The sequence below is a fragment of the Amia ocellicauda genome, chromosome 20, assembly GCF_036373705.1.
Source record: "Amia ocellicauda isolate fAmiCal2 chromosome 20, fAmiCal2.hap1, whole genome shotgun sequence".
NCBI classification, from domain to species: domain Eukaryota; kingdom Metazoa; phylum Chordata; class Actinopteri; order Amiiformes; family Amiidae; genus Amia; species Amia ocellicauda.
In genome coordinates, this window is record NC_089869.1 from 24123444 (window position 1) to 24138500 (window position 15057).

General features: G+C 55.3%; 2 protein-coding genes across 3 annotated transcripts in view; both read right to left on the bottom strand.

Moving 5' to 3' along the window:
- Positions 1-45: 45 nt before the first annotated feature.
- On the bottom strand, positions 46-4434 carry oit3 (oncoprotein induced transcript 3). The gene is made up of 9 exons (XM_066693782.1): positions 4211-4434; positions 3225-3599; positions 2838-2933; positions 2271-2393; positions 1966-2088; positions 1637-1797; positions 1065-1480; positions 812-911; positions 46-629 (listed from the first exon to the last, which is right to left on the bottom strand). Exons 1-9 carry the CDS (start codon positions 4272-4274, stop codon positions 456-458), a joined length of 1632 nt encoding a protein of 543 aa, XP_066549879.1. The 5' UTR covers positions 4275-4434; the 3' UTR covers positions 46-455.
- A 3342-nt stretch (positions 4435-7776) lies between these two features.
- mcu (mitochondrial calcium uniporter) overlaps positions 7777-15057 on the bottom strand; it is a 34941-nt gene continuing 27660 nt past the window's right edge. For both annotated transcript variants that reach the window (XM_066693784.1, XM_066693783.1), the window contains 7 exons: positions 11536-11605; positions 11080-11250; positions 10833-10937; positions 10486-10646; positions 10171-10374; positions 9967-10083; positions 7777-9377 (listed from right to left, as the gene is read on the bottom strand). In XM_066693784.1, coding sequence (XP_066549881.1) covers positions 9297-9377; positions 9967-10083; positions 10171-10374; positions 10486-10646; positions 10833-10937; positions 11080-11250; positions 11536-11605 — 909 coding nt within the window. In that variant the 3' untranslated portion in view covers positions 7777-9296. The remainder of the gene's footprint in view (positions 9378-9966; positions 10084-10170; positions 10375-10485; positions 10647-10832; positions 10938-11079; positions 11251-11535; positions 11606-15057) is intronic.

Consider the following 15057-nt stretch of genomic DNA (forward strand, 5'->3'; position numbering starts at 1 on the left):
TGTGACACTTATCAATATGATGCCAATCGAACAGCAGAGACAGACTGGGCTCCTATAACGGGTTTATTTCCACAGGAGGAACATTGCAAACAATCAGTGAAAGACAGAAAAGATTTACAAGGAAACACTATTTTATAAATATATGTCAAAGTTAAATATATACTGATAGATACAGACAGATTGATAGATAGATGGATAGAAGTACATTGTGAGGGTATAACTACACAGAATATGGATTAAAATATATTTTATTTTGTATTTTGTCAGTGAGGATATGTTTGACATATTTTATAAGTGTAAATTCACGTCAACTTGTGCCTGATATATTTAAATATACATGAACATTTTAAAATGTATTTCAATATATTTTCAGTATGTGTGTGTGTGTGTGTGTGTGTGTGTGTGTGTGTGTGTGTGTGTGTGTGGAGGCTGTGATTGGCTGCGGGGCGGTGATGTCAGTCATCAGGGAGGATGATGATTGGCCCCCCGGTGAGGAGGCGCTGGTGCAGCAGGCCAGCGGGGGCGGTGTGGTCCGTGTCGCGGCGCAGGCGAGTCCGGCAGCCCTGAGAGCAGCGTGACGCCCCGTCCTCAGAGCCACACACCAGCACACGGCAGTGCAGGAACACCTCCTGCAACACACACACACACACACACACACAGTGAACCCCCATAACACACACACGCACACACACACACACACACACACGCACATAGTGAACCCCCACAACACACACACAGTGAAACTGCACACCATAGAACAGTGTCTGTGTTTGTATGTCTGTGCGTGTGTGTGTATGTCCCTCACACTCACCTTGTTATCTTTGCCCACGAATTTGAACACGGGCACCTGGTAGTGTTTGGACAGCTGGTCTCTAGAGGAGACCTGTTTCACTGTCTCATCTGAGATGCAGCTGGGGAGGGAGAGGGAGAGAGAGCGTGTTAACAGACTGCTCTGCAGGGTGCAGAATATTCCTTGGCACTGAAACTCACAGACAAACAGGCAGACGGGCAGACAGACAAACAAACACACTTAGACCGACACAATCTCACGCTCTCCCTCTCACCCGTCCTTGATGAGGTAATACTTGAGCGCCTGGTCGGCCTTGGGGCTGGGCGTGGCGAAGCAGCTCTCCACCAGCGTGGCCAGTCCGTCCACGCGCTCGGCCGGCTCCACGCCGAAGAACAGCGAGTCGTGCAGTTTGAGGGAGGGGGTGGTGCCGCGGTAGGGCTCCGAGAACTCGGCGCTCTTGAACAGCTCCAGGCTGAAGGGGAACTGGCCGTGGCTGTGGCCCTGCATCTCCAGCGCGGCATCGCGGGGGTTGGGCAGGTAGCCGTCCGACACCTCGTACTGCCGCGGGAACTCGCAGGTCACCGGCAGCAGCAGCTTGCTGGTCCTCACGATGACGTCGCCGCTGCTGCCCGGGCTCTGTCGCGGCAGCCCTGTCACCAGGTTAGTGGCCACGATGCGTTCGCCCGACACCTGGCCGGGGCAGGGAGAGATGGGGGAGAGGATGGAGAGATTGAGAATGTGCTGGGTAGAGGAGCCCCCAGCCTGCTTCTGCACCCTGTTAGAGCCTCCTGTGCCAGGATGCTGGGCTGCAGAGTTGTATCGTGTCATGCCGTGTGGAAAGCTCACCTCCACCACCGTGCCACAGGTCTTCAGGCTGAAGTGGAGGTTGACGTGGGTGCCGTTGGACACACCACGGCAGGACGAGTTGGACAGGAAGAGCTCCAGCCCCCCCACCAGCTCCCTGGGCACTGACACCTCGATAGAGCTGGGCTGGCACTGCACCGGCACTGCCCTCACAGAGAGAGGGAGGGAGAGGGAGAGGAAGAGAAGAGTGTCAGACAGGAGTTAAAAGACACACTTCAGAGAGAGAGGGAGTTAGAAATGGCTTAACACACACAAGGTTCAAAGAGAAAGAATGAGACGCACAGAATGGAGCTGAAACACACAGCAGTTACCCTGGCAGTTGTGCCTGTCCTCAGTCAGCACCAGCCCCCGGGGGCAGTGGCAGCGGTAGGAGCCCTGGACCATGGAGCAGCTGTGACTGCAGCCTCCATTGTTGTTGTGGCAACCCTCAATCTCTGGGGGAGGGAGGAGGAGGAAAGAAAGAGGAAGATTAAAAAAAGTAAAAATCTGTGTCAATGCAGCCTTGCTGGTGGGGTGTGACGTAATGACAGTGTGATGTAATGGTGTTGTGGCATAATGACTGTGGCGTAATGACAGTGTGACGTAATTGTGCTGTGATGCAACGGCCGTCTCTCACCCTGGCAGCTCCGCCTGTCGGTGCCCAGCACTCTGCCCACGCCACACTCACAGCGGTGAGAGCCCTTCATGTTCACACACACCTCCGCACAGCCGCCATTGCCCTGTTCACACTCATTCACATCTGGGCACGAGGGAGAGGGAGGAGGGAGAAAGGGAGACAAGGGATGGGTGGAGAGTATTATGGTTCTGTTAATAATGTTATATATATATATATATATATATATTCAGAAATCAATGTTAAGTGGTCTACATTTTTTCCAGAGCTCTAAATACATACACACAAAATGTATATCCGACCCCCCCCCCCCCCCACCCCCACCCCCAATATTATTATTCCTGTTTCTATTGTTAATTTCTGTCTCCCTCTGTAGAGGCATTTCAATAAAGCACCTTCAATTTAATTGACAGGTGTATATCAGCCCAGCAGAGTCCTGGCGCCGACTCCTCCCACTGTCCCCTCTCCCTCCCTCCCTGGGCACTGCTCTGACCCGGTCCTGCCCTGAGGACGGATGACTCATCTCCCAGCCTTCTTCCCCTTCCCGCTTCGTCTCCCCTTCCCTCTCACCCAGGCAGGTCTGTCCGTCCGGCCCCAGGGTCGTCCCACTGGCACACTGGCACTCTCCAGAGTCATTCTCGGTCTCGTCACAGATGTCATAGAAATCTGACAGACAGACACTACGGTGAGCCACAGCTCCCTCACTGCAGGGTTATAAAAGGAATCCAGACCGAAGCACAGACACACAATTCAAGACACGCATATCGACACATTGAAAGACAGACGTGTTGGGATGTGGGGACAGACAGACACAACTCCAGTGCAGAGAGAGAGAAAGAGGTGTGCAGAGGGACGGGACAGACAGACACAGACGGCGAGGCACACAGACGGGTGGATGAACAGAGCTGGACAGAGACGGCGAGGTCGAGCGAGGTCGAACAGGCACCAGGGACTCACGGCCGCAGTAGACATGGAAGCAGACGGAGGGGCGGGGCAGGCGGTAGACGTAGTACCCCCCTGCGCAGGCCTTCACCTCCAGGCTGGCGTTCCACAGGCAGCAGTCCCCGTTGAAGCTGGCGCAGGCCTGGCGCCGCACCACGCCCTCCTCGCGGTGCGGGTGGCTGCCGTTCAGCCAGATGGGCGCGTGGGTGCCGCAGTGGTTCTCCTCGATGCAGAAGGTGGGCATGGCGTCGCCGGCCATGCCCGTGAAGCGGTACCACTCCCCGTCCACGTGGCTGTCGCACAGCGGCACCCCCGCCGACGCGTTCACGTGGTGCTCCGTGTTGCGCCAGGGCTCGTTCAGGCTGATGTAGGCCGAGCACGGGTCCAGGGCTGCGGAGGGATCAGAGTGTTAATGCTGCACTGCCTCTGATCAACACCACCCCTCTGAGCGTCTGTGTGACCCGCACCACCTCACCAGCAGAGCAGCCATCTCGCCGGGAGGGGGTTTCAACACCTCCCAGATTATGACATTAAAGAGTTGCTGTTTAGTTAAAATTAATTCTGACTGGCCCCACATAGGCTTACTGTCAGACTGCCTGGCAAAAGCACAGTCCAGTCGACCACAGATGTGGTGTAGTGCAGTAAAGAGCAGTTGAGTTTTGTGTAGTAAAAAGCAGAGAGAGGTGCACCTGGAGCTGAGCAGCTGTGAAACACCCCTCTACTGTGTCGGTCTGTGCAGTGGGCAGCACCACCGTGCCCAGGCAGCCCTGGGCACAGCCCTCACTGCACAGCATTGAGCGCACAATACACGGCACTGAGCACACACTGCACAGCACCTCAACACAGGTTATCCAAATTCCCTCTGTTCCTCGTGCTCACTTTCCCATCTCCCCTCTCACTGCTCTCTCTCCCTCTGCCTCCAGCTGTACACTGTGCAGTGTGTGTGCGTGTGTAGTGTGTGTGTACAGTGTGTGTACAGTGCGTGTGCATGCTGGACTCACCAGTGGCAGTGGAGTGGTCCAGTCTGTGTAACAGCACCAGCAGTGTGAAGGTCAGAGGCAGCATGGTGTGGACCTGGAGTCTGCTGGTCTTGTCCGTCTTGCTTCGGTCAGTTGGTCTGTCTCTGTGTCTCTCTCCCTCTGCGTCTCACTCACCGTGTCTCTCCCTCTGGTGTCTCTGTGTCTCTCAGCTCGAGAAGTCAGCTTTAGGCTCCCCTGGGGGAAGGGGGGGTTTTAATGCTGCTCTTATCAGCGCACAGGAAAAAGGGAGCTAGTGGGGGGGGGTATTCGGGACGTCTCCCTTTACCTTGAACCCCCTCCCAAATCACTGTCCTCTCCGGGACTGGGACCCCCCCGGGACGCCCATCCCCTCTGCATCCTCCCATTGTTTCACGGTCGCTCTGGAGTCGGTCTTATCCCAGCGCCGGACACCCCCCAGATTACAGCCCAGGATGCACCAACACCCCCCACCCTCTCTGTGCCCTGAGCTCTGCTGCACGACGGCCTTCCTGCCCCCCCGACACTCACTCACACCCCAGTCTCTACACTTGCACAAAAACACTGCCCCCCCCCACTGTGTGTTACAAAAACAAGACTGATAACAGAGTTGTTTCTCTCTTCATTGCCCATCCTTTCTTTCTTTCATTCATACGTTCACTTTTTGTTTTTCCTGTTTCTTCTCAGATCAATAACGGTGCTTCTTGTGGATGGACACGGAGAGCGAGACCGACGGACTGACCAGCAGACACACCGACACAGACAGACACACAAACGGACCCCCACCTTATTATTTGTTTCTCTATTTCTTTTTCAAATGCTTTAGCAATACATTTTATATGGCATGCGGGGGGGAGGGGGAGAGAAACGATGCCTGAGTTCAGAGGCAACTGCATGCGGGGAGGACGGGCAGATGGCACCAATCGTCACGATACTCCGTCATCACCACCTCATATTCACAGCCCAGCCACAACACCTGCATTAAATAAACACTGCCATAACTCGAGGCAAACAGTGCGACTCTCGACTGCAGATGGGAACGACAGGCCGAATATATATTTATATATAAACGCAGGAATCACCACAGGAGCCAAACAGACACCCAGAGAGCGGGCGAACAGAGCTGCTCACAGGATGTCCCGCCGATAGAGACGGAGGAAGGACAGCAGTCAAAGAGAGACAGTGCAGGTCAAGGATGCGCTAAGATACTCCTGGAACAAACAGCCCTGAGACTGTATGTGTGTGTGAGTTTGAGTGAGTGTGTGTGTGTGTGTGTGTGTGTGTGTGTGTGAGTTTGAGTGAGTGTGTGAGTGTGTGTGTGTGTGTGTGTGTGTGTGTGTGTGTGTGTGTGTTAGTGAGTGTTTTTGACTGCCTTCAGACACTTTCTGCCCTTTAAATAATTCACAAGCGTTAAATAAATAATTTCTGGAAATGAATAAACAAATACAAATAAAACTATCTAAATATAACCTGCTCACTAACAGGCTGGCGCTTCACATCTGTGTCCCCCTCGGCCCTCCATAGCCTCTCCAGTCAGCAGGCAGGAAGCCGGGACTGTCAGGTGTGCCAGTCCTCTGGGCCGGATCCGTCTGCAGGCTGTGCCAGCAATTCCCCCGGCACCGAACAACCTGAGTGAGTATCTGCATAACAGCGCTGGGCAGCCCTGGTCCTGGAGAGAATCCAGAACAGAACCGAACCGCAGAGTCTCCAGGCAGGGCGTCCCGCACCGAGCCAGGGAACAGACCGGCACACGGACAGCATATTCCAAAAACTGGATAAGCATTTATTGATAACTGAATTACATCTCTTTTATACATATTTCATAAATGATACAGGATTTTACATTTTTTTATTTTTTATATCTCATAACTTTACTGCATCCAATTCCAACTCAATACCAGATAAATCAAGAGAAAACCAGAAAAGAAACAAATCAACTAAGGAAAAAACTAAAACGAAAAGATGAGGCTTCCCGTTTCTGCCTGCGTCGCTCCTGGTGCTGTAAAAGCTCGAGTTCTGAGAGGTCTGCTCGGACTCTGAGCGCCCACAGGCCAGGACGGGTCGCCCCTGCAGGAGGACAGAAGGAAAGCAGGGCAGCTGGTGCACAACAGCAGCCCCCGTGCTGTGCGGGGGAGCGTCTGCTCTGTCCGTGAGGAAACGGACCAGGAGACTCTGCCCGGCCCCAGGGAGGACAGTCTGTAGATGAAGACGCGGGGCAGCTCCCTGTCTGCCGGCTCTCTAGCGCAGGGCTGAGATCCACACAGTGCCGGAGCCGGGCCGCGCTCAGTGCCCCCTCGCTCACTGCTGGGTTCTGCCCGGTTCAGACTGGCTCAGTTACTCGTTTCTATCCAAAAACTCAACTTACTGAACGGAGTGGTTCTGCTCGAAGCCCGGTGGGGGCCCGTGAAGCAGCGGGACGGAGCACCACATGGACACGGCACCTCCCAGCGCCTAGCGTGGGGTCTTCCGGGTTTCACTCACTTGATCAAATCACTGACTGAAGTGGTAAACTGGGCCCATGGGCCCCAGAGCTCTCCAGGTCTCTACCCTGGTGGCCTGCGGTACCGGTTTCCCATCACCAGGTGGTGTTGTTGTTCTTTTTGGTTTCTCCAAACAAAAACAAAACAAAACGAAGGAAATCGCAAGGCATAAGAAAAGCAGTGCCACTCATTTGGACGGTAATAGATTGCACCTCAGATTCATATAATAGTTTTCCTTTTTTATAGAAGACAAATTTATAATAATTCTATATTATACAGACCAAAAGAAAAGAAAAGAAAAGAAAGTCTAGTTTTCCCGACGCCAGCCTCCCCCCCAGGCACAGAGCTGGCACGACAGCCAGTAAATCAGCACATTCCTGTAATCTGCATGCTGTGTAACAAACCCCCCCGCCCCCCAGACAGCAGGCACTGTAGAAACAGAGCTGTCAGGATCACAGTGGACCCCCGAGCAAACGCCCCCCACTGGTGAAAGAAACAAACAAAGACCATGTCTCAGTGAAGATGTTCAGCCCCCGCCCTGCACAGTGAGAGCATCCCTCTCTGTTGCCAAGAAGCCTGTCCGCCCCCGCAGGGACGAGAGAGAGGTACAGTCCAGAGCCCACCCCCTCTCAACAGACAGTAGGATAGTCCACAGACCACCCTACCAATTAATCAATCAATCTGCAGCACCCAGAGCTCACCAGCTACGACAGGGAGACACACAGACCGAGAGAGCGAGAGCAAGACAGAAAGAGAGAGACAGAGAGAGAACGAGAGAGACAGAGACAGAGAGAGAACGAGAGACAGAGAGAGAGAGAGAACGAGAGACAGAGACAGAGAGAGAGACAGAGAGCAAGTGAGAAAGAGAGCGAGAGAGAGAACGAGAGAGACAGAGACAGAGAGACAGAGAGAGAACGAGAGAGACACAGACCGAGACAGAGAGAGAGAGAGAGACAGACAGACACACAGAGAGCCGCAGAGTCTCATATAACCACAGGCCTGATCGGAGAAGGGAGGGTGGGATTTTCTCTCTCTCTGTCCGTCCTGTGTTTTGACCCTCGTTGCTCTTTTTGGGATACTCATCCTCACCGAAGGAGCAGCCGAACCCAAGCCCCGACCCCAGCGCAGCGCAGCGCACGGCTCGTCCCTGCCCGTGCCGCTCAGTGAGGCGCTGTGGGGTCTGCAGGTGTTTGTTTCCATCAGACACAGTGAGGTGAAAAGTCCAAAGAATTAAAGCATTGAAGAGAGATCATGAAATAAGAGACACAAAGGCAATTTGTGCTTCAGCAGCATCCCTGAAATCAAAGCAAACAAACAAAAAGCGAGAGGCTGAGCGCTGGCCTGCCCCCCGCCCCGCGGTGTCCAACACACACATCCACCCCCCCCCCCCCCCTGGCGCTGGACAGGGTGGTCCGGTCCAGTTGTGCGGGGCTGGTGGGGGCTGAGGGCGTCTGCACAGTAGGTGCTGTAGAGTCGAGGCCCCTGCAACTGGATATGGCTTTACACAAAACGGCAGAGGCCAGGTGTGGACAGTCCACAGTGCCCCCCCAAGCCCCCACCGGCAGGACTGGGACCCTGGTTTCATTACAGCGGGGGGGACAGAGCAGCCGGGGGGGGAAGAGACAGCAGGGTGTTGGGGGGGGCAGCCTGTGGGACACACCGGTGGACTGGCTAGACAGGAGAGGAGAGGAGGGACACGGATGCACTTCCTTAGTGGGGAGGGGTCATTGTGTCAGCCAGTCAGTGCCCCCCCCCCCCACCACCAGTCTCTCACAGCACAAACAAGCCCCGCCCCCTGTGACACAAATGAGCCCCACCTCTTCTGACTCACAAACAAGCCCCCCTCTCCGAGACACATGAGGATCAATAAAATAATCAATAGTAATAATAATAATGATGATGTCGTCACAATGGTGGGAAAAATTAAATCATGTGACAAAGTTCCCCTCCACCCCCCACCCCCCCGCGGCCCCCACACACCTGTACTCTCACAGTGCGTCACACCGTCGCAGAGCCCCCCCCCACGCGACACAGTGCTTTGTAAATGCCCCCCCCGATATCATCAGGCTCTAATGTTCTCTCAGCTGCTGGGGGGGTCGAGGATACGCGAGTCGTGGTTCTGTCATCGATGCATTTCTCTCTTCGTCATACATGTACGTTATTTCAATTCTGTCCATGTGTCGGCTGTGCGGCTCCTTGCGCTTCTCGTGTTTTGTCATGTGATTTCCCATGATCCTCTCCTTTGTCCATGCGTCCGTTTTTAAATCTGTTTATAATGTTTCTTGGTTTTCAGTTGAAAAATTAAAAAAAAAAAAAAAATTAACCCCCCGCCTTGAGCCAGGGTGATGGTCCGAGAGAGAGATGGGGGGGGGAGAGAGAGAGAGAGAGAGGGATGAAGGGAGGGGTTGGGTTGAAAGGAAGGAGGAAGTGAGGGCTGGGAGGTCGAGAGACTGGAGGAGAGGGGCAGTGCAGGGAGAGAGGGATGGGAGGTGGAGGACGTGGAATGAGGAGGCGAGAGGGAGGGCGTGATGGAGGGAGAGGGAGGGAGGGAAGGAAGGATGGAGGTGGAGGGGTACAGTGGGAGGGAGGAGGTCGGGGTGTCAGTCTGGCCATCAATCCTTGCCGGCAGAGATCTGCTGGAGGGGGAGCTGCAGCTGTAGAGGATCCCTCAGGCGCTTTAGGTCCAACTCAGCCTACAGCCAGAGGACAGGACAGGAGAGGAGAGGAGAGGAGAGAGAGAGGAGAGATGGGAGAGGAAAGGAGAGCAGAGGACAGAAAGATGGGAGTGGAGAGGACAGACACAGGAGAGTAGAGAGATGGGAGAGGAGAGGAGGAAGAGAGGAACAGGAGAGGGAGAGAGAGGAGAGGGGTGTTCACAGTATGATCCACGTGTCTGGCAGTGACAGAGCTACAGGCGTCTGTGACGAGCAGAGACAGTGTAAGCGATGGCGTGGGGGGGTGAGGCGAGAGGCAGGCTGGGAGTGCGGGGCAGACAGGAGAGAGAGAGACGGAGACACACCGAGACACAGAGAGCAGCCCTGAACACGGCGGAGATGCTACAACAACATCACCAGCATAAGCAGAAGGAGCAGCCAACACACACACCAGCACCAGATCTCACACACACACACGCACACGCGCACACACAGTGCAGTGCGCACAGCTTGCCCCGGTGCAGAGCGCAGGGCCTGACGCAGACCACCATGCAGAAGGTGCCGTCTCCAGCGGGCGCAGGGTGGGGGAGCAGTGCTATGGCGCAGTGAGCGGCCGCGCCCCCGGTACCTCGGCGATGGCGTCCTTCAGCTGGTTGTACTTGTCCACATCGAAGCGGTTCTTCTTCACGCCTTTGTGGAAGAACAGCAGGTACTGCCGGTCCCGGGCGTCGGGGTACAGGTACTCCTGGGACAGAGGGACAGAGCGGCGTGAGTGAGAGAGAGGGAGAGAGGGAGTGAGGCACTTGTGAGGGAGGGAGAGAGAGACGCTGACCTGGCGCGTGAGGACGAAGTAGGCGTACATGAACATGGCCGAGCCGTAGGTGATGAAGTAGGTGACGGGCTCCATGATGTCCCAGGAGTATTCCCACCAGGTGAGCCGCGCCAGCACCCCGAACTGCGTGGCCATGTACGCCAGCCCCCCCCACAGCACCCACGTAGTGCGCCGCTCCGCCTTCCGGCCCAGCTCCTCCCGCATCTGTGGGGGACACACAGCTGGTCAACAACACCCCCACTGCCGCCGGACGCGCCCCGCACCGCGCCACATCGCACCGCACCACAGCGCCCCGGCCCGGCCCGGCAGGCTGACCTTCTCCAGGGGCAGCAGCTGCGAGTTGAGGTCCTCCAGCCGGCCGATCAGCTGGCGCTCTTTGCTAAGCTGGTGCTCCTCGATGCGCAGGGTGGTGTAGAGCTGCTGCACCAGCATCTTCACATCGCCCAGCGTCTCCGCCGTCTCGTGGGACAGACGCTCTGAGGGGGGGGAGGAGAGGCGCAGTGAGGAAAACACCTCTGCCCGTGCGTTACACTCCACACGCGTGTGACTACTGTGTGCTGTTCCCGTCGCCCCGTTCCTGAGCTGGACCTGCGTGTCGCCGCTTTGGCAGCCCTGATGCCACCCCCCCCATGAGCCCAGTGCCAGGGCCGAGACCCCCTCACCTCTCTTTGGGGGCCGGACGTGGTGTGTGACGTCGTTGATGACCAGCTTGAAGTCGTCCAAGAGCAGGATGTCAATTCCTGTGGAAGAGGCGACCCGTGCCCCATCTGAGAGAGGGAGAGAGGGAGAGGAGGAGAGGGGACAGAGGAGACAGAGGAGAGAGAGGGAGAGTTAGAGAAAGCAGTGCTGTAGCCGTGTGTGTGTGAGAGAGACGGTGCGTGTGTGTGTGTTAGCGGGGGCCCCATGTACCTGTGGAGTAGATGGCAACGCGGTCGATGCCCCTGTCCTCGTCCTGCAGCTGTTGCAGGAACACGCCCACGGTGTCGGAGATGGGCTTCAGTGTGAACTGGCAGCGCTCCTTCCGAGATGGCAGGCTGACCGACACCACGGGCAGCCCATTGTGGTACAGGACGCTCACCTCTACGGGGGGAGGGGAGGGAAGGGGAGAGCGAGGGAATTTGGGCTCCATTAGTGGTCTGGAGGGAGGCGAGACACACACACTCTCACACAGCCACACTGACAGCCACACAAACACGAGTGATCTCACACCCACTCTCTCGCACACTCACACAGTTTACAGTGACCAGTGAAATCCTGTGCAATGCGCCTCCTCCACCAGCAGAGGGCAGCACTGCAGCAGGAATGAGCCTCCCTGCCGGCACTGGTCACTACAGACTCGGGGCCTCTCAGACGGGACCGACTCACCTTCGGGGGGCACGGAGACGGAAGAACACAGCAGTCTCTGACCCTGCCAGGTGGGGACGCTCTTCCAAGCCTGTGTGGAGAGAGAGAGAGAGAGAGAGAGAGATAAAAAGTGTGTACAACTGTAAGATCTTTATTTTGTTTAGTTTCTTTACTGTTTTATTGTGTTTATTTTCATCTTTTGATTGTGCAACACCTGTGTAAACTTGTCACGTCAATAAAGCTGGTTTTGAATCCGAGCTGCAGAGAGGAAGCGGAGGAAAGCAGCCCGGTGTGCCAGAGCGACCAGACCAGGGTGAGTCTCGTCTCCGGCTCCATTCCTCTCCGATTCATCATCCCCCCCCACACTCTCTCATGTGTGTAGCTCTCAGTGCGTCAGAGGGAGGGTGTCGTGGCGCAGAGTGGAGGTTTCTATGGTGACTGTTAACCACACAGCCCCGCCCGCAGGGAGAGCAAACAGGGAAAACCTGCGGCACACTCACCCCTCACCACACAACTCTCACACACACACTTTCGAGAAGAGCCCGTCCCCCACATACTGCAGGGTCCGACACTGCGGCCACACCGGCAGCCCGGCCCACTAAGACTTCTTCCCGTCTCCCTTCACATCTATCTAGTTCTCACTCCCCTCCCCGTGTCTCCTCTCTAAGAGCGCCAGATGGGAAACACATGTTTGGAATAAAAAGCAAATTACTAAAGAGCAAAGAAAGAATAAATAAATAAAATCTAAAAAATGTCAGGCTGGTTTATTTATTTCTTTTTTTTCCGCTTGAATGTCAGCTGTGAAGAGCAAGCCTTGTATGGAAGTGTGAGCGAGACGGGGCTGTTTCAGCAGGCTGACACAGCGCCCCCCCGAGAGGGAAGAGAGAGCGAGAAGAGAGAGGGAGGATCACTGAGGGTCACATGAAACACACTGGAACCTATACTTATGTTTGAATCAAATACACACACGCCTTGCGTCTCTGTAAGGTTTCCCCACCGAGTCCTGCTGTGCTGTGAGTCTCAGATGACAGAGAGGGAGAGGGAGAGAGAGAGGGAGAGGGCTCCCGTCCCGTGTGTTAATAATGCATCGCAGTGGTGCAGGCCCGGCCCAGATTACGCTGATCTCGACAGACCTGCTTCACTGTGGCTCCCAGAGCAGGAAGGCTGAGGATTAATTAATGATGAACAGTAATGAGGACACGGCTAGGACACACCTCCCTGTCGGTGTGAGAGAGAGCGTGCCGCGGCACGGGCACCCCCCGAGCCCCGAGCCCATGCCGGGCCAGGAATGTGTCGCTGTGGTTAGCGTGTAAGCGTGTGAGCGAGTGATAGTGAGTGTGTCTGCGATAGTGAGAGAGTGCGTCTGAGATTGTGTGAGTGATAGTGAGAGTGCGATTGTGCGAGTGATAGTGTCTGTGATAGTGAGAGTGTGCGTCTGTGATTGTGTTAGTGAGTGTCTGTGAGGGAGCGTAATTCCTCTCATCTATCTCAGCATGTGAATCAGTTTCTCACATTTTCTTCCCCAGGGGTCTGACCGATCAATGGCCGCTCTGGCAGATCTTGCTCAGGTTTAAGGGATATTCACCTCCGTACACGCACATGCACGCACGCACACACACACACACACACAACAGGAGAACCCAGATCGTTGCAGTGAAGGTGAGGAAGCACCAGCTGACTGTCTTTGCAGACAGAGGGGGTGGGACACAGCACAGCAGCTGCTTCACTGTATACACACAAACACACGTATATATATGTGTGTGTGTGTGTGTGTGTGTGTGTGTGTGTGTGTGTGTCTGTGTGTCTGTGTGTCTGTGTGTGTTTGAATAGCACACTCGGCCACGCCGTTTGTTTTCAGAGCACAGTGGCCACAGACCGGACCAGACCCGGCGCACGAGACGGCCTGGGGGGCTGGTTCTGTCGTGGGGGGGGGGGGTAAAAGGTTGTGTCAGAAACACCGTGCCAGGGTGTGGGGGTGGGTTTCTGCACAGAGGTATGTCTGGGAGAGGTTGGGATATTCCAAGTGTGGACACGTGAGCCGGCCTCCCCACTGCAGGATGTCTTCCGACTTCTGCTGAATGTTATTGTTTCTGACATTTTAGCTGTGTTGCGTTCCACAACAGTGGAGAGAGAGAGAGAGAGAAACAAGCATGTTACAACATAAGCGAAGGGGGGTGAGGGAGCGAGAGAGGGAGAAAGAGGAGAGGAAGAGTAGAGCAGGGAGCGTGGGAGGAAGGGAGAAGAGATGGAGCAGGAGAAATGGGGGCAGGGGTGAGGAGTGAGGGAGAGGAGGAGAGGAAGGGGAGCAGGTCTGTGTGGGGGCGAGCGTCTGCGGTCCAGAGAGGCAGGAAGAATGAATAATAGAAGAGACGCGCTATAGCATTATAACAGCTGCACAGCCCCCCCCCAGACAGGAACACCGCTGCAGGGCTGCAGGTGTGTGTGTACACACACACACACACACACACACACACACACACACACACCAGTGTGTGTGCCAGCATCTGCTTCATGAATAGACCTGATCAGATCTCCATGATAAGCACGACTTCGTGGGGAAGCAGGTCTTTATCCTCGGCGGTACTGTATGAGACTCCATTCCCAAACCAATGCATCAGCCATCCCTCCATCTGTCCTGCTGCAGTTTCATGTCAGCAGACACTGCTGGCTACGATAAAGGACTCGGGGACAGGAATGAGTGACTCCTGTAAGCAGCCTGACTGCCCCCCCGGCGTGGTATCGAGCAGGGCTGACTGCGCACCGCGACGGGAGCAGGAAGAGGGAAGAGGTTTAAATTTCTGCATTTTCTTTATCACACACAGTCGAACCACACAGACATCTCCTCTGTAACCCACCGACCCGACCGAAGAGCAGCAGGTTTTATAGTGACCGTCCGCAGGTGTGAGAGTGAGACGCGGCACGGGGGTCCTGGTTCACGCATGGCATATACAATAAAGAAATAAACGAGCGGTCTATGAATCGATACTCTTGGAGAGAACACCAGAGTATCGAACACTCTTACGAGAGAACAAGCAGCCGGCTGTGTGAGGCACAACCAGCTGAGGGAGGAGGGAGAGACTGCTGGAACGGACTAGGGTGTAATAATACTATTATGTTGATAATAATGACTTACTGCTGCTGCAGAAGTGAAGCTGGAGGAGTTGGTCGAGTTAGTGAGCCATCAGTCACCGCCTCCCCCCCCCCACTACATGACTATTGCAGAAACCGCAGCCCCCACCCCCAGCCCGGTCTGGCTTCCCCTCGCAGATCTGGGTCAGACCGATTCCGACGAGCCGAAATACCGAGCGCCCGACTGAGTGCTGCTACAGAACGCCAGCTTAAATATTAAACAGCAGCCCAGTCGATACCCAGGCAACCTTGCAGGAGAATCAAGGTTATCTCAGTGGCGGGAGAGGGAGAGAGAGAGAGAGGGAGGAAGGAGAGAGGAGAGAGAGGGAGGGAGACGGAGTTAAAAGGAAGGAGAGAGGGAAGGGCAGAGAGAGGGAGTTAAGAGAGGGAGGAGAGAGAAAGAAAGTGTAGAGG